The sequence below is a fragment of the Pangasianodon hypophthalmus genome, chromosome 4, assembly GCF_027358585.1.
Source record: "Pangasianodon hypophthalmus isolate fPanHyp1 chromosome 4, fPanHyp1.pri, whole genome shotgun sequence".
Lineage (NCBI taxonomy): Eukaryota > Metazoa > Chordata > Actinopteri > Siluriformes > Pangasiidae > Pangasianodon > Pangasianodon hypophthalmus.
Genome location: NC_069713.1, coordinates 14,276,925 through 14,304,733, shown reverse-complemented (window position 1 = coordinate 14,304,733; position 27,809 = coordinate 14,276,925). Strand labels below are relative to the sequence as shown.

General features: G+C 38.7%; 1 protein-coding gene across 3 annotated transcripts in view; it reads right to left on the bottom strand.

The window, feature by feature from the left end:
• nhsl2 (NHS-like 2) overlaps positions 1–27,809 on the bottom strand; it is a 72,800-nt gene that overhangs the window by 38,424 nt on the left and 6,567 nt on the right. The window contains exon 1 of one of the 3 annotated variants that reach the window (XM_026936258.3): positions 23,497–24,946. The exons of the other annotated variants lie outside the window; for them this stretch is intronic. Coding sequence (XP_026792059.1) covers positions 23,497–23,599 — 103 coding nt within the window. The 5' untranslated portion in view covers positions 23,600–24,946. Of the gene's footprint in view, positions 1–23,496; positions 24,947–27,809 lie in introns of those variants that run through there. 3 annotated transcript variants of the gene reach the window in all.

Sequence of the window (27,809 nt, the reverse complement as noted above, 5' to 3'; positions counted from 1 at the left end):
GCTTATCTTCATGTTCAAAACAGTCCACACACAGAGACTAGCAGAAGTAGACACTCAATAAGCTAACAGTATCGATTTACAGGTTTCTTCAGATCTGAAATTGTGAAAAAAAAAAAAAAAAAACAGTGTGTCGTACCACACTGCTAGCTGGAAAAGCACTAATAGGTGCATGGTGCAAATACATTTATTATATACCATATACAACTCAGCAACAGAAAATACAGAACAATTAGGGACATCAGCTCAAATTTATCAGCTGTTATGTCATATGCAAACCATTAGCATTAGACCACTGGGTCTTATAATAGGCATAAAACTATCATGCATCCACATACTCACTGAAAGACGGATACGTAATACCATTCATGACTTAATTTTCAAGTCAAATGTTTCAAGTCTGCAATCTTGCCATGTCTCTTTTAAATAACTCTTTAATTCAAACCACACAAAACTTACGGTTCTGCCGTATGTGCGTTCATGTAGTTTGTATTTTAGCAATCTTTGTTAAACCTATATACTTCAAGTTTCTCCTTAAAAGGAATTTTGAAAAATCAGCGATCTAGGAAATAACCCCACCATGTTCAGGCTTTTTAGTGGCCAAGCACCAAAGAGGTGTAGTTATACCTGTTATTATATTTCACATGCACATTCTCAATGACTGCTGATGATGCGTTATGGATTGTGTCAGCTAAGTGGGATTAAATAAATTAGCCCAATGCACATGAAATATATGCAGCATTTCACCAAGTGAAATCATTTGACGCAAGGGTCAATGATAGGATGTGTGAGTCTACAGTCTGGGCTACAAAGAAATCAGCCTTAGTCTCCACTTCATACCATTCAGTGTATATAGACTTATGATTGTTGGTGGTGCTGTTGTTCTTGGTTTCACAAAAGTAAAAAAAATATAATTTTTATTATTTGTTAACAGCAAATAAGATGATGTCTAGATTTTATATATTTATTTAGTTTTTTTCCCTTAGCCCTAGTAGCCCATTTATACCAGCTGCCCCTGCTCAGCACCCCTGGTATACACGATGAAATAAAAGTCACTTATAGTGGAGGTAGAAATCTCTGAGCCCATATGATTTGTGTCTCAGTTATTCTGCAGTAGTGCTGTCAGTATGACAGCAAAGGCTGGAAAATGCACAGGTAATTGATAGCAAAGCCGACATTCAGCTGTTATCTGGAGACAAACAGGGTGTTGCTGAGGAACTGCAAGTGAAAGAACAAGAACAGGACAAATAGACACATTAGTGTTGCGTATGTGTGACACACACACTTTCAAAACTGATCAGCACAAGCCTCCCTTGAGTTCCAGAAGTAACAGCTGTGTGTTGTGGGTCACAATACAAACTACAAGAGAGCTATCCTACTCTCTGTCCCTGTTTCTCAAACTCACAAACTCAATACCGCATAGTGTGTAGCAGCTGCTCTCACAGCTGCACTCACACTCTTGCTTCCAATCAAGCAATACAGTGTGGGAAAGAAAAGCAAGATCCCAAGTTGTGTATCTGTTCTTTCCCTCCCTCTGTTTCACAGAATAATAACCATAATAACAAAACTAATCCCAGGACAGATTCTATCATGTGCTGAGATAGACCATAAGCTTTCTCATGGAATCTGATCTGTTTGGACTGCACAACTTCTTTTCTTTCACCATCATCGAACTCTCGTGAACTGACGTAACAGCGCGGCTATTCATTTAAACTGAATAATGAGCTGGATGCTGGAGCTGTGGATGCATTAGAGGCACAGAACTGCTCTTCTAAACACTGCCAAACTCCACACAGTAGCAGATCAATCACAGTTACTGTCAGCACCTTTAACCCACTCTGTTAAATAGGCTTCTTTTTACAGGATGGACCATCAAATCAAGGGTGTTTACAGCACACACCAATCAACCATTTAGTCAAAATCATAATGTATGGTCAGAGCTTACATTGCCACAAAGGTGATATCTTTGACAAGCTGAAATGAGATGATGATACATATTACTAACCTCCATCAATTTCAAAAGCCCACGATCATGATTTACCTTATTGCTGCTCAATCACAGTCCAGATAACCATCACAATCCATATTTTCTACTCATCATGTGATACAGAGCTAGTCTGCTTAGTATACAGTATGTGTGTGGTGTTTTTATCAGACAGGATGGAGGGAAGCTAGAGAAGCAACCATCTGGCCCGTGGATGAGGATTACGGATAATTAGTCTCAGATTAATAATCCCACTCCAGGAAGGACTGCATGGAGCCTAGCAATCACAGCATGTATATATCTCACAGACGGCTGGATTACACAGCAAAGCAGCTCCACTTCTTCTACACTCATCACACCATTCTCTCCTTCTGTTATCCAACTTTACACTGACATTCACCTCTTTATTTTATTCTCTTCTCTCTTTCATTATGCAGTCTTATTCTGTCACTCCCAGTCTATCCCTCTCTTATTAAAGTCAGCCATGCAGTAGAGGATTAGGGGATTGTTATTCCTGCTGAAATATGGGCTTTATTGGAATTAAAAGCTAGCAGAAGATGTCTAGAAGAGCAGGAGAAGTTTAGTGGAGGGAATATGATCTACTTCTCAGATTGTGTGATGATGTATCAAGATCCAAAAGAGGCTAATATCAAAACAAGTAAATGATGTAGCTGTGGGACTAACTACATTTTAAATGAATCCAACAGCTCGCAAATGCTTTGAAGCTACATTCCTTAACCAGTTCACTGACTGATGGATTGATTATCACATATGTTTGAGTTTAGGCCACTGATTCCTGACCCAAAGCTGTACACTTCATACAGAAGTGTGAAGAGAGGAATGACCAACTGAGACCAGCTGCTCTGGAAAAGACAAGCTTTCTCATGAAATCAAGAATCCACACATTCTTCTGAGATCTCTTCATCTGGACTCTTCTCCCAAGTCTTGAGTTGAGAAAAGTTTACACCAGTCGAAGTGAACAGTATATAGAAGAAGGTGGTCCAGTAGTGCTGCTATAGAAGGGGAACTATGGATTTTTTCCCCTTTTCCTTATACATACACACACACACACACACACACACACACACACACAGAGAGAGAGAGTATTACATAAACCCTGTGTGAGCAATGGAAGACTCTGCCTTATTCTCACATGTCTTTGGTCTTCAGTGTCTCTCAGCTTCTTCTCTTTATTTCTCTCTCTCTCACTCTCACTCTCTCTCATACACACACAGTACAGTAAACACACAAAATGTCTTATTCACCCATCCCAACACTTCTGATCATCTGATGTTCCTGAAAAAACTTTCAGTAACAAGAGAAGTGTCAAAATTCATTTACACTTTGATGCTTGCTTCAACTACATCTGTAGGATAGAGGCTGTTTTTTTAATGCTCTAGTAAAATAATTTGTTTTTTAGATGAACTGCCTTTGGAACTTTTATTCCATTTTGTATGAGTGTTAAATACTGTATGTGTAAGACTGCTTAATGAAATGTGAAAACGCCTAATGTGTGTGTCCTGGAATATGCTGCCTAAGCTCTGTAATACTCTGTGTTTCTAGGGTATAATTAGGCCTCCATCTTGAAACTGGACAGATCATTAGTATAGCACAAGCACTTACACACACATTTTTCCCCAACCATTTTATTCAAATATTTATTATTATATTATATTTATAATTAAATTATATTAATAATTAATTTTTATGAGCTTGATGAGCCACAGACTTGAACATTCTGTCAATAATACTCAGAGCCATATGCCATGGAGCCACTGCATTTTAGTTTTTTGGGAATTGAAACAATTTAGACAGCAATGTACTGCCTCAGGGCAGTGACAAGCAAAACCGATCAGTATTAGCATATTAATGTGTTTATCTCAATAACAAGATATCCGAAATGTACCAATTAAAAATTTAATTAATCTCCTTTAAATATAGCTTCTGCTACCAATCTGACTTATGAACTAAAGACATATTAATCAGTGTTTAAGTGTAGACTGTCACTGAAAAAAAAATATTGTGACCCAAGGGGCAAAAAAATGTAATGCGTGCAGTGGTCTTTTAGGGTCTAATTTTGTACCTTCAATGAGTTTTAATGGTATTTTACATCCTCTCGGTACTCTATCTATAGGTACCAAAGAAGTACCCTTGATAGTACCATTTGAGAGACATTTGTTTCTACCCTGAGGGATACAAATGAGTACCTTTTTCTTTCTAAGGGTATATGTAGGTGTGTGATATCCCAATGAAGTAGTCAATAACCCAGTCAGACTTTCATAAATGATCCCCCCAAAAAAACATTCCACCTTAACATCCAGCGTATAACAGACCTGTTTATCTCATAAGGATATGAAGAAGGCAGGGAAAGCTTTTCATTAACCAGAACAGAGTGGTGTTTCTATCCTGAAAGAAAGCCAGAAAATAAACATAGAAAATAAACAGACTGACCACACAGAGAAATGCAGATTAAAATACTCTGCAGGTGTCTTATACTCTGTGTGTGTTTGTGTGACAAAAGCACACTGCATGCATATTACTCATGCAATGTGCTTTTTGTCACACTCAGTGGTGCTTTGGACACTTAGACAGAGAAATCCTCTGTTGTTCTGTAGTTCCCCCAAAGGGACAAACCAAAGAACAGTTAGGGGGTTTTAATAAGAGTGGAAGCCAAATGCACCAGCATTTACCACAAATATATGGGTTAAATGAAATAGGTAGTAATACACTCACTCAGGAAAAAAGATTAAATCTAAAACTCTTAAATGTTAAATGTTTACTGAAGAACTGAAGGTTTCAAGTATAATTCCTTTAGGAAGTTAAAAAAAAAAATTCGACCTACCTAAAGAACCTGTGAGGAGCCATTTTTTTTTAAGAGTGTATACAGAAAGCGAGTGATAAACAGGTCACGCCACATTAATCCAGTGTGATCTCCTGAATCTGATTTCTCACATCTCTGATTTTCACATTACTCTAGCTGCCAATCATCAATCATCTTCCTTTTACACAAACTCATATCATTTATGAGCTATCTGATTCAGAAAGCTAATAAATCCAAAGTATGTTTTGTAATTGAGACACAACTACTACCAAACTCTTCCAAACTTTTGCCTTACAAATAACTGCATAATCAGGTAACTGCAGATCTGAGTCTTTCAAAAAATAATGGCTCTGAAAATATTCCTTCAGAAAGCTGATTCTAGGTGCTGACACTCACCTGCGGCTAAAAGCTGAATCCACTTGGGATTATGAGAGAGAGAGGAGAAAAGTCAGGTTCTGTCCTGTCCCTGATACGGAATGGTAGGAGCGGGGTGCAGACAGGGGGATGAATTTGGGGGGCTTAGAGGGAAAAGAAGGAGGGGAGTGGTGGGCCAGAAGGAGGGGAGAACAAAAAAAGAGTGAGGGAAGGAGGAAAAGAAAGCTTGCTTTTTCTTTTTTTCACTGACAGACTTAAAATTAAATCCCTTAAAATTTAAATCCCTGTGGGAGTGAGTTTGTTAGAAAGACACTGGTTCAGTGTTTATCCCTCCTCTTCCCATCTCTTCCTCTATCTTATTATGTTCACTCCATCCTTTTTTTAGCCACTTGCTCAGAGTACTGAGAGCAGTGTGTGTGTGTGTGTGTGTGTGTGTGTGTGTGTAGGCAAGGGGTTCATTGAATCTTCTTATATTCACAATGAAGAATTTATTGAATGCAGAAGACAGAGAGAGAGAGAGCAGAGTACATATAAAAAAATTCAGCAGACACTCAAGGGCATCCAACATTTTGCTTTACATTCTTCCTCTACTGAAAGTGAAAATTACTTCTGCCTTCCAAAGTTAAAATTGATTTGCACCCCTCTGAATGTGTGCATACGCATTTTCATCACTATAACACATGAGGGCACTACTTTGTTGCTCTAAGCCTTGAATAATATTATTTCACTGTGCTCAGGGTTTGAAAAAACACAACTACAAATCCAAGCAGAGGAAGAAAAGAAAAACTGGATGCGTTTAAGCAGAAACAGATGAGCGAAAGGATGGGTAGAGGGGTAGAAACAAGATTTATAGACAAACCATTCTACAGTAGCTACTGAAAAAAAAAGTGAGATGAGCCATTCATAAAGTAGCCGTCACGGTATAGAAGATATTAGCTACCAAGCGATGCAGACCTCAACACACACATACATACACACACACACGCTCGGAGTATGTTTCTTCAGACTCGCATATGGAATATGTTTCATCAGACTGACTTTTATGGCTGAAGATGGAGAAGAGCAAGAGAGGGAGGCAGAGAGGGAAAAATGCAAAACAAAAAGAGGTGGAACCAAAGTAGGTTCTAAGGGTCTGATAGAGCATGAGAAAAAGAGAGAGAAAGAGGGAGAGAGAAAGAGAGAGAGACTGAGAGACACAGAGTCAGTGGAAATTTGAGCTCAGTAGAGAAGCAAACTGTGCTTCATGGAAAACAAAGGGTGTCTCTGATCGAGCAGTGTTCTAGCAGATACATGAGAAACGTCATGGGTGGGCGATGGAACCCAAGTCTGTGGGCAGAGGGTGAGTCCGGACCATGTTACGGTGCTCACATCTCCACCACAACTACACCTGGCTCTTTACTCAGCTGCAGAAAGTCTCAGTTGGCAGTAAAAGGAGGGAAATGTGATTGGGGGTTAGATGAGGAGAGGGGGATGAATAAACCACTGAAAGACCGCCCTCTACTCGGCCATTTGAGAGGATTAACATTAGGGAGGAGATTCCCGCCAAATCTGTTTTCTCTGTCTCTTGTTCCATCTCGTCCTCTTCCTTTGAAGAAGTAGTCAGTGATTTTGGAGGAAGTTAGCTAATGCTGCCTTTGTGTCATATGGGAGTAACTGTAATTACCACAGTTTATATCAACATCTCAGTGGGAATGAGTTGGAAATTTGACAATTTATCTGAGCAAATACGGAAGTGAGAAAATGAGAAAATGCAATGCTTCCAAGGAAATAAAGTCTTAAAATATTTATAATTATAATGAATTACAAGTGATGTATATATGATGCTAGATAATTTCAGATGAAAACTACAATCTGCATTTAACATAGTAAATAATGTGACGTAGCACGCTTTTAATGGGGAATAATAGGAAGCTTTCCCCTCCTTGCTTTTTTTTTTTTTTTTTTTACAACAGCCCCTTCCTTCAGTGTTTTCTTCAAAGCCACACCCTCTAAACATATATGCTGCATTTGACTAGAGGTCGTAACTCATAATTGCCAATTTCTAACCAGGATAAACAAAAGAAAATGCCCCCTCAACTCATTCATACTTCATAATTCATACTTGGGATGGTCTCCTCAATTCTGAGTTCCTCCGTGTTCAACAAGTGACATCAACTCAACATGGCTGCACACAGCATCAGCATTAAACAAAGTAGCATTTGTTACCTTTAAATGATTTATGCTGTATATACGAGAATTTGCTTTAGATAAATCAACATACAGACATATTCACTTGTTAAATCTATAACACTGACTATGCAGTTTGCTGTTTTGAGGAGAAAATATACATCACTCATCACAGTTAGCTGCCTAGCTTGCTGTTAATAAAAGACAAACATTGAGGCCTCGATGTTTTTCCTACACTTTGTAGCTTGAATGCACCGAGGCTGAAAAAAGACGTAATTCCGAGCTCCGACTTTCTACTTCCAAGATCAGTCAAATGCAGCATTATATACATGCTACTTTGTCTAGAACACCTGAATGCTAGTGCAGCAATGGGGTACACTGACTCAACAGGCAAAATGATTGACAGGCAAGTAGAAACGCCTCTTTGCCCCGATTGGCTGGATGTTGGTGGTCTACATTTTTTTTTTTTTTCTCTTGATTACAGAGCCTGGGGCACCGCAGAGACTGGAGATTTTTTCCTTGTTTATAATAATGCAATAAGATATGCACACAGTAATTTAGTGATGGCTCTGTGCCATTCTGTGGAGCAATTTAAACAGCAGGGCTGTAATAATAAGGTCACCTGGAACTCGTGAGTCACCCGTACAAAGGCTAGTGTGTGTTTACAGTTTGTAAAACAACATAATTTAACTACAACCCTACAAACAGCATTGAGGCTGTTTTAAGAACGTCGAGGTGATCAGGCATGTTGTTCTATGCATGTTGTTCTTCTGTGTGACATATTTTATTAGAGTTTGCCTTAGGAATATGAACTGTCCATTAATGCTTTAAAGTCCCTGGACCTGTCTTTCCCACTCACCATGCCTATTTAGTTTCACAGTAGTTTTTGAATAATTCATCGTCATTATTATATAATCTGCTATATTATGGCGAATAACCGAATAATAAGCTGGGACTTTTAAGGGTCAGACTTTGCCTAGTTAAAGAGCTGAAAGTTAATGATGAATGCTGCTAAGAATCTGTGTACGTAACGCTCACTGCCTGAGGCTTCAACTAGCAGTGCTCTTCTGCCTCTTAGTGGACTCTAGTGGCCCTGCAAGCAGCATTACATCACAACAAAACCTCACATCCATGCTTCTGTGCTTGATAATAAAAGACAGCCGGACAGATGGAGATGAAGTGTGATTCATGATGAACTGTGTTCAATCGAAGCCAGTGCACTTATTATGCTCATGTTGAATAGGTCCATTTCCAGTTGTGGAAGCTGTGAAACATTTTTGTGTTAGGACTTCTATCCTTTTAGGGGCAAAGACACACAGACGAGCAGCGTTAAAGCAACCAGCTGTGGAGAGACAATGCCAAATCACAATCAACTACACAGGTTTCAGCATTCTACATTTTAATGCACACATCCTTTATTCTTTCCTAACAAAACAACTAACATCCCGGTCAATTGTTTTTGAATTCATGAATGAACAAAAAAATAAAAATAAACGCATAAATTAAAGCAACTAGGTAAAGTATTGCTTATCAAAATAATTAAATATCAAGGGCAAATCACTAGCTTTTAAAAAAAAAGAGAGATTTTGTTTTTCCTGCTTTCTATGTACCAAGCATTGAACAGGTGTGCAGTTTTAAATGGACAGAAAAGAAGCAAAGCCGGTTTCAAAATACCTGATTTGACTGCGAGATAAGGTGATAAATCAAGAGACGTGTAAAGTCACAAACACACAATCTCCATCTCAACAATAGCCTCTTATTTACCTGTTAAGTGACATTGTAGGTGTTCAAGCCTCAGGTCTCTCATCAACACAGTATGACTGACAGAGGCTCTCAGGTATGTCAAAACATGACAGCTGCTGAATATATCAGGTGTTCTAAACAGATATAGATACAGATAGGAGGGGCACTAGTTGTTTGTTTGTTTTCAAAGGGTTATAAAGGTTCATTAGAGGTGTGCATTGGGTTTGAGATCCCACGTAATGCTCCTGGAAGTAAAAAAGACTATGCTGGGCAATGCATTTGCAGCATTCATCCCTAGTAACTACCTGTTACTAAGCTACTAGTTTGTTTATATTTTGGAAATAGACAAATGTGTTAGAAAATATTGCTGGCAGCTAAAACCAAGAATAACTGTGGAGCAGGATTAAACAGTCCTGCACACATCTTCAGTTATGAACTTGAGTGATGTAGCTGAGGTTGAGGAACCGTCAGAACCAGAATTCATACACCATGCTGACGGGGGTGGCATTTCTACATCTGGGTTCAGTGTTTTCTGGAGGAATAGGGTTCATAATTTATATATTTGCCTCTTGTGCCACCACCACAATGGACTTGAAATGAAGCAATCAAGATGTAATTGAAGAAAATGAAGATACTATGTAAAAAATGGTTGTAATTCCTAAATGATTAATACAATATTTTTGTTAAACCCCTTGAATTAAAGCTGAAAGTCTACACTTCATTCACATCTTGATTGCTTTATTTCAAACCCATTGTGGTGGTGTACAGAGGAAAATTATGAAAATTGTGTCACTGTTCAAATACTTATAGACCTGATTATATATATATATATATATATATATATATATATATATATATATATATATATATATATATATATATATATACATATATATATTGTTTTCTGCAATCTCTTTCACTGAATGATGTGGAGTCAAAGGTTGTTTCTCTTGCATACACAGGAAGCATGAAAATAGATATGCTCACACTCACCTGTCCACACCGATGACAAGATCAGTTTAAATTCAGCACTGCATCCGACTCAAGGCCTAAAGACCACAACTATTCCATATCAGCACACACACTCTTTCACACAAGCACTTACTCTGACACACTGAGTAAATGAGGATGGACACGTGAGATTATAGGACACACACTCACACAGATATAGAGTCTGGGTGTCAGGCAGAAGATATGTGCCGCCGCCTCCACATTCCCTCACACACACAAACATTCACACACGCGCACACACCCTCTTCATGATGCCTTGTTTAGCTGGGTTGTGTGCAGGCTCCCAGCTGCCTTCTCTTTCAGAGCAGCACATAAAGCTAGCTCTATCTCCACGCACAACTCCCTTTAAACTCAATTAGCCTGTCAACTGCTCTTTCTCTCACCACATCCGCCTTGATCCCCCTCTCTCTCTTCACCTTTCTCTCTATCTCTCTTCATGTCTTTATCCAATCTCTTTGATTTCCCTTCTTCTCAGCAGTTAAGCTAATCCAGTAAAATAACAACTGATGCAGTTGCTTAATTCTTCCCTGCTCTTCGCTTACTCTGTCAAATCCACTTTCTAAAATATAGTTTTTGTTTTAGTCCTATAAAACTCCTTTCCTGGTGCGGTGCATAAACCTACAGGTACGACGAAGTGCAGTGCAAGAGATTAGTTTGCCACCTAGTAGCTTTCTAAAGCGTGCTGGGAATCAGGTATGGAGTGTAATTGTGCCGTGTTTGTGGGTCTTGGGTCTGTCCCAAGTAAGTACTGTGAACTGGAAGGGAAAGTGGGAAAGAGAGAACATCAGAAAAGAAGAGAAAAAATAAATCTCACTGAACATGTTGTGTTCATAGTGCTATATTACACCTTCAGAAATTTACTTCATAACAAGTGACATAAACCTAAACATTAATAAATGCTTAGTCCAACAGACAAGTATCTCCTGTCATAAAGACTGATTATGGCCATTTTAAGTCAAGTGATAACTTTATGTTATGACACTTTCCAGACTGGCTTAAGTTAAAACATCATGACAGGTGACTTTGTAGCTTAGTATACTTTTGATATATGAGTCACATAATGATTATGAAGTGGCAAAGCTTGACATTTTGAGGTTAATTTGAAAAATTAGCAAAGGTGACATATCCTTTGCACTTGTACTTGTACTTGGAAGTAACATGAACAAGAAAACCAGCTGTATTACACTGTTACATAGTGAAGGTTAGGACACTGACCCTCACTGCACAGTAATGACAGAGCTATGCATATTTTTCTGGCTTTAAATAGATGAGTTTATTTTTACTATTTATAATAATAATTACTAATGACTATATCATGACACTGTAATGACATTTGTGTATATTTCTCGTAACTAAAAATAGTTTTACTATATCTAGAATGTTTATAATAGCTTATAATAACACCATGACATGATAAAGACAGAGTTATGTATATTTTCTCTGATCCTAAATTACAGTGAGTTTGGGTTTGATGTGCCACATGTCAGATCATCACTGTTATGTGACATACCAGAAATACACAAAGTTAGTTTGTCATGATGGTCTACAAATATTAACAAAAATTGTGGTGTCAAATTGACATCAAACTTAAGACATATTTTGATGTCTGTTGGAATAAGCCTTTATTAACGTTTTCACGGACGATTGTTCCACAGAAAATTGTTGCACTCATTTTTTCCACACAACACTCTTCTGTTGTCCTGTCTAGTCAACGTGCACTTTTCTGTATATTTATTTTTGGCACTTGTCTGACACTATTATGTATCTGCACTTTATGTAGTCCTGTGTACTGTACTATACTGTGACATTTCCTTCCAATGTATACATAGAGGACTATAGCGGAATGACAATAAAAACCCATTGACTCGATATAGGTTTATGCCAGTTGTTATGTAGGTGTCATGTGGCACTATGATCACAACTCTTAATTAATTACGAAATCATAATGATTCTCTTGAATGGCTATACCTGTTAGGCAACATACTTTAGACATTACTGTGTGTCTCTTTATAGTTTTCTCTGTAGTTTCTCTGGTATCGTCCATGCTGCTGATTCTCAAGAACAAATCATGACAAGTGACATTCCACACACCTTTTCTGCCGCATTTAAACACACAAACATTAAAACACACAAACTGCTGCAGGCTTGGAAGTCCAACATGCCAAAAGCCAGCAAAAGCAGCAAACCTACTGGTGGAAATGGGTGATTTTTATTGAGATTACATTACTGAGTAAATTTACACGCACACATGCATGCACACACTGCATTGCTTACCCTATTTCTGTTATTCTATCCACTTCACCCTGACCTACAGCTAATGGAGAGCCTGCTGAGTGATGCTTTAAAGAACTGTGTGTGTATGTGTATGTTTCTTTCAATGACAAGCCTCTGGGCAAAGACTGCAGCCTATCCCACAATGCCTCTCTCTACCCATACACCCACTCATATAACCCTCTGTCACCACAGTTAAATCTGCTACAGATCAGTTTGTGTGCATAAGAGAGCAAGGGGAAGAGGGGAAAAAAAAAGACAAGGAGAGAGTAACAGCACTAGAGAGGCAGTGAATAAAATTATGAGGTCCCACTTTATATAATAGAGATAGTTTCGCATTCACAATATAGAGCAATTGCGAATTATACATTATACAAGATTGAGAGTGGGTGAAAATAATTCATCTCTACTTTATTGTAGTAAGTAGATGTGGAGGATGTCCCGATACACTCTCCATGTCATATTTTACATATTGAGTGTGTGGATTTGTATTTGTGTATGTGCTCTTTATCTAGAATTTATCTAGATTTGCAATCTCACATAGTAACTCTCTCTGCCCAGCTGAGTTCTTCTTCTTAGAGTTCTTCTGTCTTCTACTGGAGCTGCCATCAACTGTACCACAGGCTACGAGAAACCTCTGCATTAAAGCAGCAGTTTGTAATTGTTTATCACCCTCTGCTGCCTGTGAGGTGGATTGCAACTGCAGTGAAAATATTTACAAACCATTACAGCAATCAACCCCACCCTCTCTGCTGAGTGCTCTACACATGTCATGTGAGTTGCCTTGTAAAAAGGGGCAGAGCTGAGCAGTTCAGGGCAGAGTTCATTTCAATGCAAGAAAAATATAAACAGAAGCCTGAAACACTTAAAGGAAGTAGCCATTGCCCGGGGAATTCTGAATCATAGTTTTTAAGTACTTTTGATATTATATGATTATATTATGTATCTCTAGGAACATGCAAAACACTACACAATTTTACACAACACCCACTACTGAATCCTATTTACTAACTACAGTCCTGTGACATGACATTTCTGAAAATAATACAATGTTAAATTAAAAAAAAAAATGGTGACTACAGGCTCAGCTCTGCCAAGACCTGGGACCTTAATATTAATACACTATTTATGATTTAAATGAACAATCTTCATTCAGTAATCTTCAGTAACAGCCTTATCCTGGTCAAGGTTATGGTGGACCTTGAGCCTATCCCAGGAATCCACTGGGCATGAGATGGGGATATAGTCGGGATGGGTGCCAGTCCATCGCAGCGCACCATGCACACACACATTCACACATTCATTCACACTTGTGGCAATTTTGAGTTGCCAGTCCAACTACATGCATGTTGTTAGTAGGTGGGAGGGAACCATAGAACTTGGAGGAACACAGAGAGAAATCCACACAGACAGAAACCTGAGCTCAGGGTCGAACAGGGGACCCTGGAGCTGTGAGGCGGCAATGCTGTGAACAATCTTGATATTGATAACAGATTTTTTCTGTGTGGATTGTGGTTGCAGATAAATGAATAATGGGTGTATTTACTAAAAGACCAGTGTTCCGATATACTAAAAAGAACATGTAGTAATGTGACACTTTATTGTTTCTTATATGAAGAAAACAGGCAGCAAAAATAAAGCATTTACTGTAGGCAAAAGTAGCAGTGTACTGCACGACTAGCAGCTATTCTAAAAGCTTCTTTAGCAGGCAGTAAGTGTCGTGGGCACCGTTGCTCTTCCAAAGCTGTGTTCTAGTTCTCACCCACTTAGGTTTGGTTACATGCTGATGTACATCAAACCTGCACATAAGGCACAGTTTATAATGTTATGTATAGACTTTTATAGACTACAAATAAATAAATGTTTCTAAACCTATACTAATCATTTGCAATAATGGATTTTTTTTATTGTGCTTCTGTTTACTTTTTAACAAACCTAAATTCCACCTCAGCTGGATCAGGTCAACTCTGCCTGTCTTTGCTTATAATAATAATAATAATAATAATAATAATAATAATAATAATAATAATAATAACAATAATGAAGTATCATGAGAAAAATAAGAAAAAGAGTAAAGTTTGTAAAAGTAGAGTTTGTAAAAAAAAAAAAAAATAGTGTTGGTAGTGAGGTCGGTGGTTGAGGGAAGAGAAAGGTCTGTCATTTTTTTAAATTGCCACTTCATTTTTTTTTTCAGTTCATGCCAAAGGCAACAGAGGGCTCTAAAAATTATAAACAGCTTCTTTAAATACTGATACTAGCAGAGGCTGAAGTGAAAATATTGGCTGATGTATATTGATAGTATGCACACAAGCCTAATCACTCAAATCATTATTTCACTGAGAATAATTACAGTCCTCAAGCCTGTGTAATAGGACAATCTGGTAAACCACATCTGAATTTTCATGTGAACTAAACAAATGAACTGCTCAAACTGGCCTTAAATCAGTCACTTACAGGACCACTGCAAATTAGAGCATGAAGGAAGGTCCAACTGCCAATCATGAAGCAAGAGAGGAAGTAAAAGAGGAATAAGATTGCTCTATGATATGAGCTGTGGTCTTGGCAGGCGGGGTCCTGTTACCACATGGTTACATAAGCAGGAGGGCTGTGGCCTCTCTGTAGCACTGTGAGGTGTGTGTGGTCAGCGGAGAGACTCCTAATGTGGGCCTGCAGCATCCAAGATCCGAGTTTGTGCCAGAACAAGCAGACGTCGCCAGAACACACACACTACAAAGGGCAAGTGGAATGTGCAGCACAGCATTTAGGTGCAAAACACAGGTTACACAAACATGCAGAGAAGAGTAGTGCTGATTTATACAAAAAAGACACAAGCACAGGCACATGGTCAACCAAACAATCAAAGTAATTCTGCAAAAACCTCAATAGCTAGGGCTGTACAAACTATGCTAAAGTGTGCATCACGTTGACATTATGAGCTAGCAAAACAGTGTGGCCAGTTTAAATCCTCTGAAACAGTTAAAAGAGCTCTGGAAGATAAAGAGTTTTCCACAGGCCTGCACCACTGGCAGACATCCACAGTCTGTAAAACTTCACTCGATCTGAACTGAGACCTGTTTTCTGAAGTGTTACTGTAAAGATGCAGTGTGTTAAGATGAGGACAAAAATGCTCCCAGACAGCAATGGCACCAGAGACAGCCTGTAAACATAAACCAAGCTCTCCACCAACTCTCTGAGTATGTAAACAAGACTAATGTGGAGGAAACCGACTGGCTTGTTAAAGATGATGAAATATGGTTGGATAGCTGCAGGCCCAGAGTTTTTAGGCAGTTCTTTATTGCCTTCTATATTACAGTGAGGATGAATGCAATGTTACAGACAATTCTACACAATATTGTGGTCAGTAATTTAAATTTTTTTTCTGAACTCTTTTTTAGTTGTCAATAAAATGTGATCAGAGGAAAAACTTCAGTTTCTGTGGTACCCCAGAGTCTGTAAACAGGAGAACACGGCAACTGATGTGGACCAACCAATGTCCAACCAATCAAGACAAGGATGCATGATTGTCAATTCAGAAAGCTCTGTGTCTTGCACTAGTATTCTGACATTGTAGCATGTGAGGATATGGCTTCATTAAAAGGAGGGGCTTTCAAAAGAGCTAACTTCAGCTAACTTCTGCCAAAGTTCCTCAGGCCGGCCTCTGGCTGCTCTTGAAAGCTCGTTTCGCGCTGGAGTAACTTTCAGGCAAACGGAGAAAGGCGTATTCTCTGAGTGCAGAGGGGGTTGGAAAATATAGTAATAAAAAAAATGTTGGTTTGAAAGAATGAACAGAGATTACAATCATTTCAGTACAAACTGGAAATGGAAAGACTCGGGTGGAATGAAGGAGTGAAGAAAATGAGAGAAAATAGCATTGTATTGGAACAGTTTGCTCCCTGATGGGTCACATGACTGCAGATTAATACGAGAAAGGAGAGTGGAAAACATCTGCTGAGCATTATGGGCCGCTAGGGGAGACCCTCACACCTCTCACTGCAGAGAGATAACCTCCCCCCACCCCCCAACACACACACACACACATATGCATGCACACACACACACGTGTGCACACACACACACACACACACACACACACACACACACACACACACATGCACATGCACCAGTCAACATAGTACTCATTTCCTCTGCTAAGGAGCAAAGCTGGGCCATCAGTGCCATTCCCTCACTTCTCCTCACCCCACTCTTGCACAATCCCTCTGCTTTTCTCCCTCCATGTTTCACACTTTCGGACATGCAGGAAAGCTCAAATAAAACACAGAGCCATAGTGAGTTGACCATGGTGGAAAACCATAAGGTTTTCGTAACATGATGACATAACCCAAACCCCCTCATCAAATTCATTTAAACCAGAGTTCCAATCAATACAAACTCAGAAAGATGAGCAGTGCAAATGGTTTACGTGAAGAGGAGAGATGACATCACACCACATGGGGAAAGGAAGACAAGCAGCAGACCAGAAAAGTGCTTTACAGCTCTCATTACAGCTGTGAGATCATCATAAAAAATCTGATTACGGAGAGAGTAAAATGTACAGTGAGACACAATTCACTCTGCTGATCACAGGACTGGATTTAAATTGTAAGGTGGTTTCACTACCGCAGAAACGTAAGTGTACCTCACTGATCATGTAACAAAGATTGAAAATTTAAGGGATAATCCACCTTTTAACATAATCCACATTTACTGCATCTGCAGTGTGCATGAGATTACGGCTGCTCAGGATTTTCGACACATTTCCCTGTAATGAGAGAAGAATAAAAACATGTTTACTTTAAACTCACTTATAATAGAAGACACAGAGCTGTTGTTGAGTTTTGCCAATAAGCATATATGCTACATACATACATTATATATATATAATGTATGTATGTATGTAGCATATATGCTTATTGGCAGAACTCAACAACAGCTCTGTGTCTATGTGTCTATAGGTATTTGTAAATTTTAAACTTTACATTTGTAAAAATTTGTCCTTTCAGAGTTGGTTTTCAGGAGGATGAATGTGGGGTTACCCATGACCAGTGTAGACACTGAAGTAAACACAGAATTATGTAGAATATGTAAAGAATACAACATGGCTGAGCATGCTGTTATAGGAAAGGTGGTTTGGTGCGAGAAAGTTGATTGTCCTTTTTTCCTAAAACAGCACATCCTCAAGTGGTATTTATTCTTCTAATACCACAGCAATTTGCCAGCAATTACATTTTTTATTAATTAAACAGCTATAAACACTTGTTCTCTCACCAGCCTCTTTTTTCCTCTTTCATGAAGTTAATAATACAGAAAAGCAGGTTACAGAGAAATCTGTCCTGAAGACTTTCCCATCAAGGAAAACTTGTTGACTTTTACGAAGCGCTGACACCTGAGACTGTAAATGTTAAATAAATGTCTCCTCACAGAAATCTTTACTTTATCAACAATTCCATGTTTTTCTTTGGCAAATAACATCCCATTTTTAATTCACTTATTTCTTCTAGTCTTAGATTATGAGGAGCTTCCACCATACAAGTCCCAGTGACTGACTTGACACTATAGAAACAATAACATATTAGATCAAGCACATTAATATAACCCTGTGATTTGTAGTCTGATCAACGATTAGAGCTGCTGTTATATAGAAATTAACCTCAATACCTTTTGACCAACCAGAATCAAACTTTTAATAGTGGTATATGGTTATATAAATGCTTAAATGTGGTTTTAAGAATTCAGTGACTGCCCTTAGACTTCCATTAATAGTGAATTTAGAAAAAGAAGCCTTTATTTGTCACATATACATTACAGCACAGTGAAATATATCCCAGCATTTCCCAGCTTGTTAGGCAACTGGGGTCAGAGCACAGAGTTAGCCTTGATACAGCACTCCTGGAGCAGAGAGGGTTAAGACCCTTGCTCAAGGGTGCAACAGTGGCAGCCTGGCAGTGCCTTCTGACCAGTAACCCAGAGCCTCAACTGTTGAGCCACCAAATATTAAGTAAACTGTGTAGTGAAACATGTCAAATCCTTGTCCATGATAATCACACATAAACTATACATTCAGTGGACAAGGATTAGGGCAAAAAACACTGAAGCATTCCCTATAATATTCATCTTTCTTAATATTTAACACATTTCCTATGACCTTGCCACTGAATCCCTCTGAGCAGGTTATTAGTCACCAGCCTCAGTCGGCATTTCCTGCAGTGAGTCCCTACAGAGCAGGAACAAGAGCCATCCAACTACGAAGCCTAGTTCAATAACTGCAGGGCACAAGCTGCCCTTTCTCACAAGCTAACACCACACCATAAATCCTCACCTTCATTATTATTAGAGAAACCTCACAGCACGATCGGGGTGATTTTATTAACATGGATACAAAAGCTATTGGCAGGGTCGGAGGTGCAGCTCTCCCAGCGTGCACCTGGCACGACTCCTGTCCCCGGGAGCAGACCCACGTCGCTGAGAGAGCAGAACAAAACCTGCGCATGCAGAGTTACCTTCTCAGCAATCCGTGCTAAAAATAACATCAACAAACAAACAAACACAGGGCGAGTGGTCAGGTGAATCTGCCAAGTATGAGCTAATGTCACCACGCAGGAGGGCAAAAATCCTCAAACACACTCAGTATACAACTTCAGCAGGTGTATATGAGTAATGCAAAACGTGTGGGTCCTGTATGCTGATACTTATGCAAGCAGCATTTCAAGAGAACATTACAGAGATTTGGAGACAGTGGAGCTGGACACACCTTTGTGAAACAAGCAGAGCTCGAATCATCTAAATCCTTTATATGAAACAGTGGCATAACCAGAAACAAATTATTAATGAGGTCCACATCGCAAAAATGTGTCAAGCTAATATATCACAATGCCAAATATATACTATATCAATTGCAATTTTTTTAAATCTCCGTTATGCTATGCTTCCATAAACTGCTCTGACTGCAGTTAGACCATATAATTTTATTGAGTTAAATATTTTGGTTTACAAGCAGTTACCAAGTTAAAGTTACCTACTGATCTCAGTCTCCAAAACTGAGGAAAAAACTTCAAACTTTCAAGTCTTTTTCTGAAATCTGCTTTCCTATTTCTTATGAATAGCCCACTCAATTGACTTCATATTAAAGGAACACATACTATAAGAGGTCCTTGCAATAATATACCATTTTTATCTAACTTATGTTTATTAAAAATGAGCTTTTTAATCAACCTAGAAATGGAAGACATATCACTAATTCTTTCTTGCATATTTTTCAAAACTGTCAGTAAACTGATTTCATAATAAAAGAATAGAGCAGAGATTTTACCATTAAAATCTATTTTACCTAGTTATTGTAAATGATAGAACTGAGATGTTCTTTATTGTATATATTACAAAAACAACTATTGTAGTGCCTATATTTTAACTAAAACAGACAAGCATCTTTTTTTTTCCGAAGCACCTGGTGGCTACCGTTAAACCCCATATATATATATATATATATACAGCCACAAAACACCCCACTACAACATTCAGAAACTAGCAAGCTACAGACCTCTGTGTCCTCATAACTAGCTATGGCCATGGTATGAAATAATAGTGCACTGTTTAGCCCATTGCGTTTTCCTTTAATCGGTTCCAGCAGCGGAAACAGAAGGAGAGAGAGCATCAAAGAAGAGCTCAGTTGTAACACTGAGGACTAGTCCCTTGGACCACTATCAGACATATCCGAGAACCAAGTTTCATGAAATATGGATCAAGTGAAACACTAGCACTCCACCCAGGGACCCAGAAACATCCTGTTTTCAAAAAGCATTCGTTTACTAATGAATGAAAGGCTTCAGTGCTACAGCGCAAGAATATTATTTTATCTAGACATGCTATGTTACTATTACTGTTGTTTGCTAATTTGCAAATAAATAACATGAGTGCCACAAAAAAGTCAGCCCCGAATGAGGCTATGTTTAAGCTGCTGCAGCGGGCTGTTTTTGACGGTTGTCCATGGATTGCATAACTTTGTATAATTTATTTGCAAATTATATAAAACAACTACCTCCACACACACCTTACAGTCAAACAAAATGATAGTCTTACACAAGTTAAAGGCAAACCTACTCTCTAAAGTAGAACACTTCTGTTTTAAAATAAATCAAGATGAATACCTGGACATCCTTTTTAGCACAGGAGGCAGAAGAATCCATAATATTCTGCTTAATGAAACATACCCTTTAAAGTCTGGCCCTGTCATGTGATGACAGAAACAGAGCGACTCCATGCCCATAGGCCAAACAGCATGGCTAAATGCTCTGTCTTTTTCTTCCATTCTCTCGTCCAAAAAAGAAGTGCAGATGTTGACTCAGAGAGCAGGCATGCAGGAAGACAGCACACACAGCTGAGTGTATGGCAGGCATGAAGTTCAACAGTAACAAACACATCAGCTCAGCTGAAGACTCCTTCTGAGCTGGCATTTAACCAATTCAGCTACAGTGTAAGCAGTACACCACTTTACAGTTCAGTTCACCGCTTTCAGGAGACGTGTGCCAGTTAACAGCTATACCATGTAACTCAATATTTACTGCCGCGTATCTAACTATCTCCAGTCCTCCAGTATCCATTCGGGAAGCATCTGTCTAGAAGCTTGTAGGTTGTCAGTAAACAGATATCACAGACACAATTTGAAATCTCAATACTAGTCAAAAGTTTGTATTGACTATGAATTTTTCAGTCATTTAAAGACATTCTGATAAAGACAAATGCAAACAGTGAAGTTAATGCCAATGTATATTTGTATAGTTATTTCTCAATCAATGTGTTTTTGTTTTACTTAAAAGAAGTAGGTTTTAATTAAAAAATAAATAGTTTCCCCAAATAAGTAGTTTTCATTTCCATCTAAGAAGAATAAGTGTTAGTAAGTGCTCAGTCTATTTGGGAACTTTAAGAAAAATGTCGTGGGTGAAGCTTCATCATGAAGCTGGTTGAGAAGATGCCAAGAGTGTGCAAAGCTTCCTTAAGAATTTAAAATATAAAACACTTGTTAAATAAATCCATGTGTGTTATTTGATAGTGTTAATGCCTTCATTATAATTCTAAAATAGTAAAAACGAAGAGAACTCTTTGCCTGCTAGTGTAGTTCATATAATGACACTGAAACATGTTCTGAATGTGACAGGTAAATGCATGCACTTTATTTTAAACAATGTTTTTGTAATATTATAAACTGTGCTAAAAGGTTAGGCTGTAAAGATATTAAAATGTCAATACTCACACAAAACAGACTTACAATGGACTCATTTTACAATCACTTTGATTACACAATTCATGTATCCTCTGTTGCTGTACTCTGTGTGTGTGTGTGTGTGTGTGTGTGTGCGAATGCGTGCGTGTGTGTGCCCAACATGGGGCTGGATCATGGAACCTGCAACCTTTTTTGATCATAGCCCCATGTTTCCACTCATTTAATAGCTGAACCGTTTCGTCATCAGATGTGGGAGTTTCCTAATGCACAGTGTAAAAATAACAACTGTGGAGGAGTTTATAAGTCATATGTTTGGCTTTGAGAACAGATTTTACCATCTACAGTCAAATCTTTCACCATCTACACACAGCACAGGGACCTCATTATAGACAATCATTACTGCAAAACTACAGATAAGTGGTTTTATAACTTTTAGCTATTGCTAGTAGAAGATTAGGACTCACAGCAATAAAGTTGTGAAGTATGCTGAATTTGGATGCTCTTTATTTAACACAACCTTTTTATTCATCTGACCAGTCTACAAAAAAATGGTCATCCATCATCTATTATTGACATTGCAACCAATATGTTAATATATTTAATGTTAATATATATTAATATATTTTTACAAATAAAAACAGTCAATGTCAATATTAGGTGCCTTTTATGTTATTAATTCTGAGTGTGTTCCTGCTCAAACAAACTTCTGTTAGCATTAGTACTCAGTAATTTTCATTTATTCTTTAGACCACTGATTCATCACAGGAGTTGATTCATGTACATAAAATAATATAACTCTATCATTTTCAAGGATACCTTAGAAAACCTGTGATCCACAATATGCCAAGCACAATATGCCAGTCTCACTAGCTTCTTAATTTTAGGCTTTTGTTTGCATTTTTCTGGCCTAGAAATTAGCTCCGCCCCCACCCAGAACAGCTGCTCAGCCCCACCCCCTTTTTAAAAATGCCATATGCATATGCAGTTTCAGCATTGCTGCTAGAGTCAGTGGGGGGAGTGATGAATGTTTTAATTGCAACTGTAAACTGAAAATTATGATCTGCTCCTTTACTGAAGGTCATGTAGAAGTGTGAATATTTGGAATATTCCACAAGTCACATGTTCAGCAGGATATTGCTCAACGTCCCATGTTCAACAGCTGCATCATCCAAATTTCCTGAAGATCATGCAAAGAAGGAAAATAAATTCTCCCATTCTTTTTCCCTTTTTTCAGTGATATTCTGATATTAATTGAAAAGGTCCCTTTCAACATACAACCTTCTCCACAAACTGTAGACTGAAAGCAAATAATTAATTTAAAACTTAAACACATTAGCATGTTCTTAATGCTAATTAATGCTAATTAACCACAATCTACAATAACTCTATGCTAAAACCCAACCTGTCAGGCACCCTGTAGAAAATGAGACTGTTGTCTGAGATGAAATGCTAAGGCTAAATAACATCCAGTTTTGGAATCACCCAGTTGGTTCCCGATCGGCAGCGAGGGTTTTTTTTGTTGTTGTTTGTTTTTGTTTTTTTTGAGAATCAGACCTTTTGTGGTTGGAAAGTGTGATAAGAGCACCAGCACCTTGTAGATGGAAAAAGGATGTGTGTGTGTGTGTGTGTGCGTGTGTTGTGTGAGTGATTGAGCACAGCTAGTACTGTGAATGAACAGTGTTTACACTTGAGACAACACATCAGTCAACACAGTGATATTAGTTAACATTTACAGAATACACACACACACACACACACACACAAACATACTATCAAAAGCACAGTAGTCATTAGTCAAAGCTATGAATCACTCATTTACGTTCACACACGGATACAACTACAGCATACCGCTGACTTTTTCTATATCAAACATCTCAGTCATACACAAGTCTCACACTGGGACTAACATGTTACCTCTGAAGAACGGTGCAGTGAATGAAGAATTCGAACTCTTCGCTTCCACCTGCCTCCCCTGACCCGGAGATCTCCTCCGCTTCCACCGCATCGCTGTACGCATCCGAAACACACACACACTCACTCACAGCCTCTCTCACAGACAGAAACTCATACTCACACACTAACACTGGCAGTTCATTCCCATGCCGCTCGATGTGTAAGAGTCAAAAAGAGTGTTTTATTTCCTCCTTTTGCTCTGCAACCTAAGAGTTTAAGTCACAGAGAGAAGATGCTGCTGCATGCATCTCCCTCCATCCCATTCCATCTCTGTCTCTCTCTCTGTCTCTCTCTCTCTCTCTCACTCAGATCCGCTTCATGCCTGTACATACACACTGCAGCAAATTCTGCAGTATCAGTTCTATGCCACATCTCTCTCACACATACACACACACACTCAATCACGAGCTAGGACTCTACTCCATTGTATAGCAATAAAATGCTTTTGCAATCCAGTACAAAAGGCAAATATGCCTAAAGCTTCCATAAACACACTAAGAGTAATTGCAAGGGCACTTAGGGTTTGTGTAAAAAGCTGACTCTCTCTTTATAGTATTATTAGCTCCATCAAGGGCATATTGCTGCAAACTCTCGGTTTATATTAGCATATCTTATAAACATATACAAATGTTTGAGAAAAAACAGCCGATAACAATTCTCAAGCTCTCGAATTTTTTCTTCCCTACTTTCCTTCTCCAAACACCCCAGAGAGTGAAAATTAGCAGGGAGGGAAGCGATTTTACAGGGAACAAATTTATAGGCTCCAGCAGTGAGACATTTTGAGTTTAGGTTGCGCTTCACTTCTGGAGGGCTATTCATAATGAAAACAACAAAATAACAAGGCATTAGCAAACCAAAAGCTGAGCAGCGCTCACGACTTTGAAATGTTTACCAACAGACGTAGCAGGGGAATGTGGAGCTGTGAGTGTGTACATACGCCAGGTCCGGCCAGGGCGGGGCTGAGAGGCCTGGGGCGCGCTGGAATGCAGGGGTGCCTTCACACATACGGTCCCCATCATGCGAGCAGAATTAAAACTCAGCGTGAGTTTCAGAGGCGGCACTGTTTGTTCTCTTAGTGCCCACTCACACCTCACTTCTCGTGCTGAGTAATGAAATCTGCCAACTCTGTGCAGCACCTTAACTGCATCTATTCCATATTACATCTAGTGTATAGAGACACTTTTCAAGGCATTATCAGAGGTATCTTCTCATAAAACACAGTTGGAACATAAGATAAGATGGAATAATGCAAGTATATCAAATCAGAGCACCAAAAAAGACATGGCTTCTATTTAAAGTACCAAATGCAGGCACTCATATAGAGCTAATCAGAGATCAGACTGACCACGTTCCTCTCCTCTCCTCTCCTCTCCTCTCCATATTTCATCTTTGTTTTGATTTCTTGCCCCTCCCTTCAAACCATTCCCTCCTCTCCGAGTCCACAACCATCTGGAAATAATTCCCCAACTATTACGACAGGCAGACTTGGCGTGTTTGTTGATCTTGACAAGGAGTTATTCTCTAATTAAATATAAATTTCTTTCCCTGTTAATGGTGTATTGATAAAACACCCCCCGCAATCATGTCCAGTCACAAAAAACTCTTTAATGTTGATCGTTCCTTGATGGTTCTTTGAATGGATAATGGCTCTAGATTTCTAATGCAGATTATACTTGGAACCTTTTCTAGATGGAAAACCCTCTGTTGCTCTTTCTTTATCTCCTAATCAACTTCGGTTCAAGTCTCATCCTCTAGAAAGTTTACTGAGCACTTGAAACAGTGATACTTCAGACATCTGAAATGGCAATATTTCAGACATCCTGCTAGCAGAAGTGAAATCGCACTGAAGCTCTTTTTTGCAGTTCAGGCATTTCTGCCATTTGATTGTCTATTTCCGTTATAGACACATGTGGAGGTGAGTGGGGCTGTTTTTTAAATCCCATTCCAGCCCGCTCCGCAGTTATTTCTCCTTGCACCCATGTGAGATATTTTTTGATAGACTTAAGGCCAACATTTCAATCCAAACAGGCTTCTGACCATAAATATAGGAAATCTAGATGCCGCCTCTGACAACATTTCACATGGAAATGGTGTTGTCTCTTGGTGGGGGGAGCCTCTCCAGATTGTCCCAATGAAGTTGAAGTGAAAGTGTTTTATAGGTTTCCCAATAGATGATGTGATTCTACATACATAGTCTTCTTTGTATAAGACCACAACAAAAACAGCAATGTCAAATGTCAAAGCTCTGCCATTTTATTTGAACGGACAACAATAAATGTGCACTTTTGCATATTACTGCTTGCTGTTTATGACCACTACATTGTTTGACGGACAGATACGGTCCTCCTACTGTTCTGAAAGACTATGAAAGCTCGGGGCTTTCAAAAGGTTGTTTCTGTCAGCTTTCAGATGCAGTTCTGGAGCAAGCCTTTTCATTGGTTCTTTTTCCCAAAATATATCTAACCATACCATGGGATCCCATTCCAAGTGCACAGATCTTCGTCTAACCTTTTACTAAGGTTTATATTATCACAATATTGCTTTGAGCCTTCTCAAGCGTTGCATTCAGATACCCTTCCATGTCTTTACAGGTGACATTTATTTACTTGTATTCACTCACTAGCATCCCATCTTAGGTAAACATGCATAAATATAGTTGCTCTTGTATATTAAAGAGTAAGCTGACTAACATGTCTATCATGTCACATGATGCTTGTCAACACAAACATGACTGTTAAGCAAAATAGTAAAGGTAATATAGACATGTTGTTCAGTTAATTAAACAATATGCTTCAATTTGCAAATGTATTTCTCAGACAACATTTCCGTCCACACCGTTTCCAGACATCCAGGAATTGCTTGTAAAGTGAACAGAATTATAGGCTTGTCTTTGCTGAGAAGTCTACAGGCGTGACTGCTTTCACAATTTGCCAAAATAAGGTACAGCTGTCTTCTGTTACCTTCTAAAGGAGACAGCCTTGATCTCAGAAGTGTATAATACTCTCTGAATAAAGCGCGGTGATATTTTGTCAATATTGCATGAAATTGTTACTGTGGACTAGATTGTAGCTGAAGACATGACGAGTGCTCACAATAATCACATTACGCATAGTGACGAGGCCTGCTTGTTATAGTGAAATAATCAACAACAGGGTGTTGTGATGTGTTACCACCCCAAAGTTGATTATTTTCCAATAACAGCGTGCCCTGAAGTGTTGTATTCCTCTTACACCACAGCAATTTGTCAACGAGTACAACTATTTATTTACTGAAGAACAAAAATTTTTCCCACTGGAATGTCGGCAAAACAAGTTAGCTCCTGTTATCGCTTATGTTATAGGAGCTATCAACTGCTCCTCCCTCACATCAATAAGTGAAGAGAAAATGATGTGAATTACAGCCAGCACTATTGTCATAGAAAAGTAATCAACACCTTCAGACCAATCAGTTTTAGGAATTCAACAGCACCGTAGTGTTGATATTTTTGATATACTATGCCGCATGTTCAGCACATGCCTTGTCAATACACACATTTTAAGAGCCAAGGCCTAAATAGTACAGTTCACTGAGCAATGTGCTCAGCATATGACTTAATCTAATAGAACGTATTATCTTATCCAAGAAATGTTTAGACAGGACCTCCTTTTAAAATCTATTTCTTTCATATGATGATATACATTACACATCTTTGTGCTTCTTGTAGATATCACTATGGGAACACTATGGAGAAAACCCTGTGTGTGTGTGTGTGTGTGTGTGTGTGTGTGTGTGTGCTGGTGAGGAAGGGTTGGGGAGGGATCCTAAAGGAAGCATAAGTCCGCTCTCTCCGATGATAGGAATCTGAGAAGTGGACAGAGTAAACACTGACCAGGATCCAGTGTGTGAGAGTATGATTTTTCCAAAGCACTGTCAAAATATGTAGAAGGGAAAAAAAAGGAAACAGTATTTGGGAAAGTAATGGAAAACCTGATACAGGGCCTACAAAAAAAACAAAAAAAAAAAACGGAAAGTACCCATAACATTCCCATCCACCTGACTGTTCTCTCTGCTCTCTTTTACAGTATGTGTAGCAAGACAGGACCAGGGCTGCATCAAGTAATCGACAAAATAAATAAAATTGGATAAAATAGTTGGCAAATAATGATTCATTTGGTCCATGTTATGAATCATGCTATAGTACGCACTATGCCACTTCACATCATAAGCAGTGAAGCTATCTGAGTCAATTAGTTTATGAGTAGTTCAACTATTTTTTTCTACCCTGTAGAGTTGAT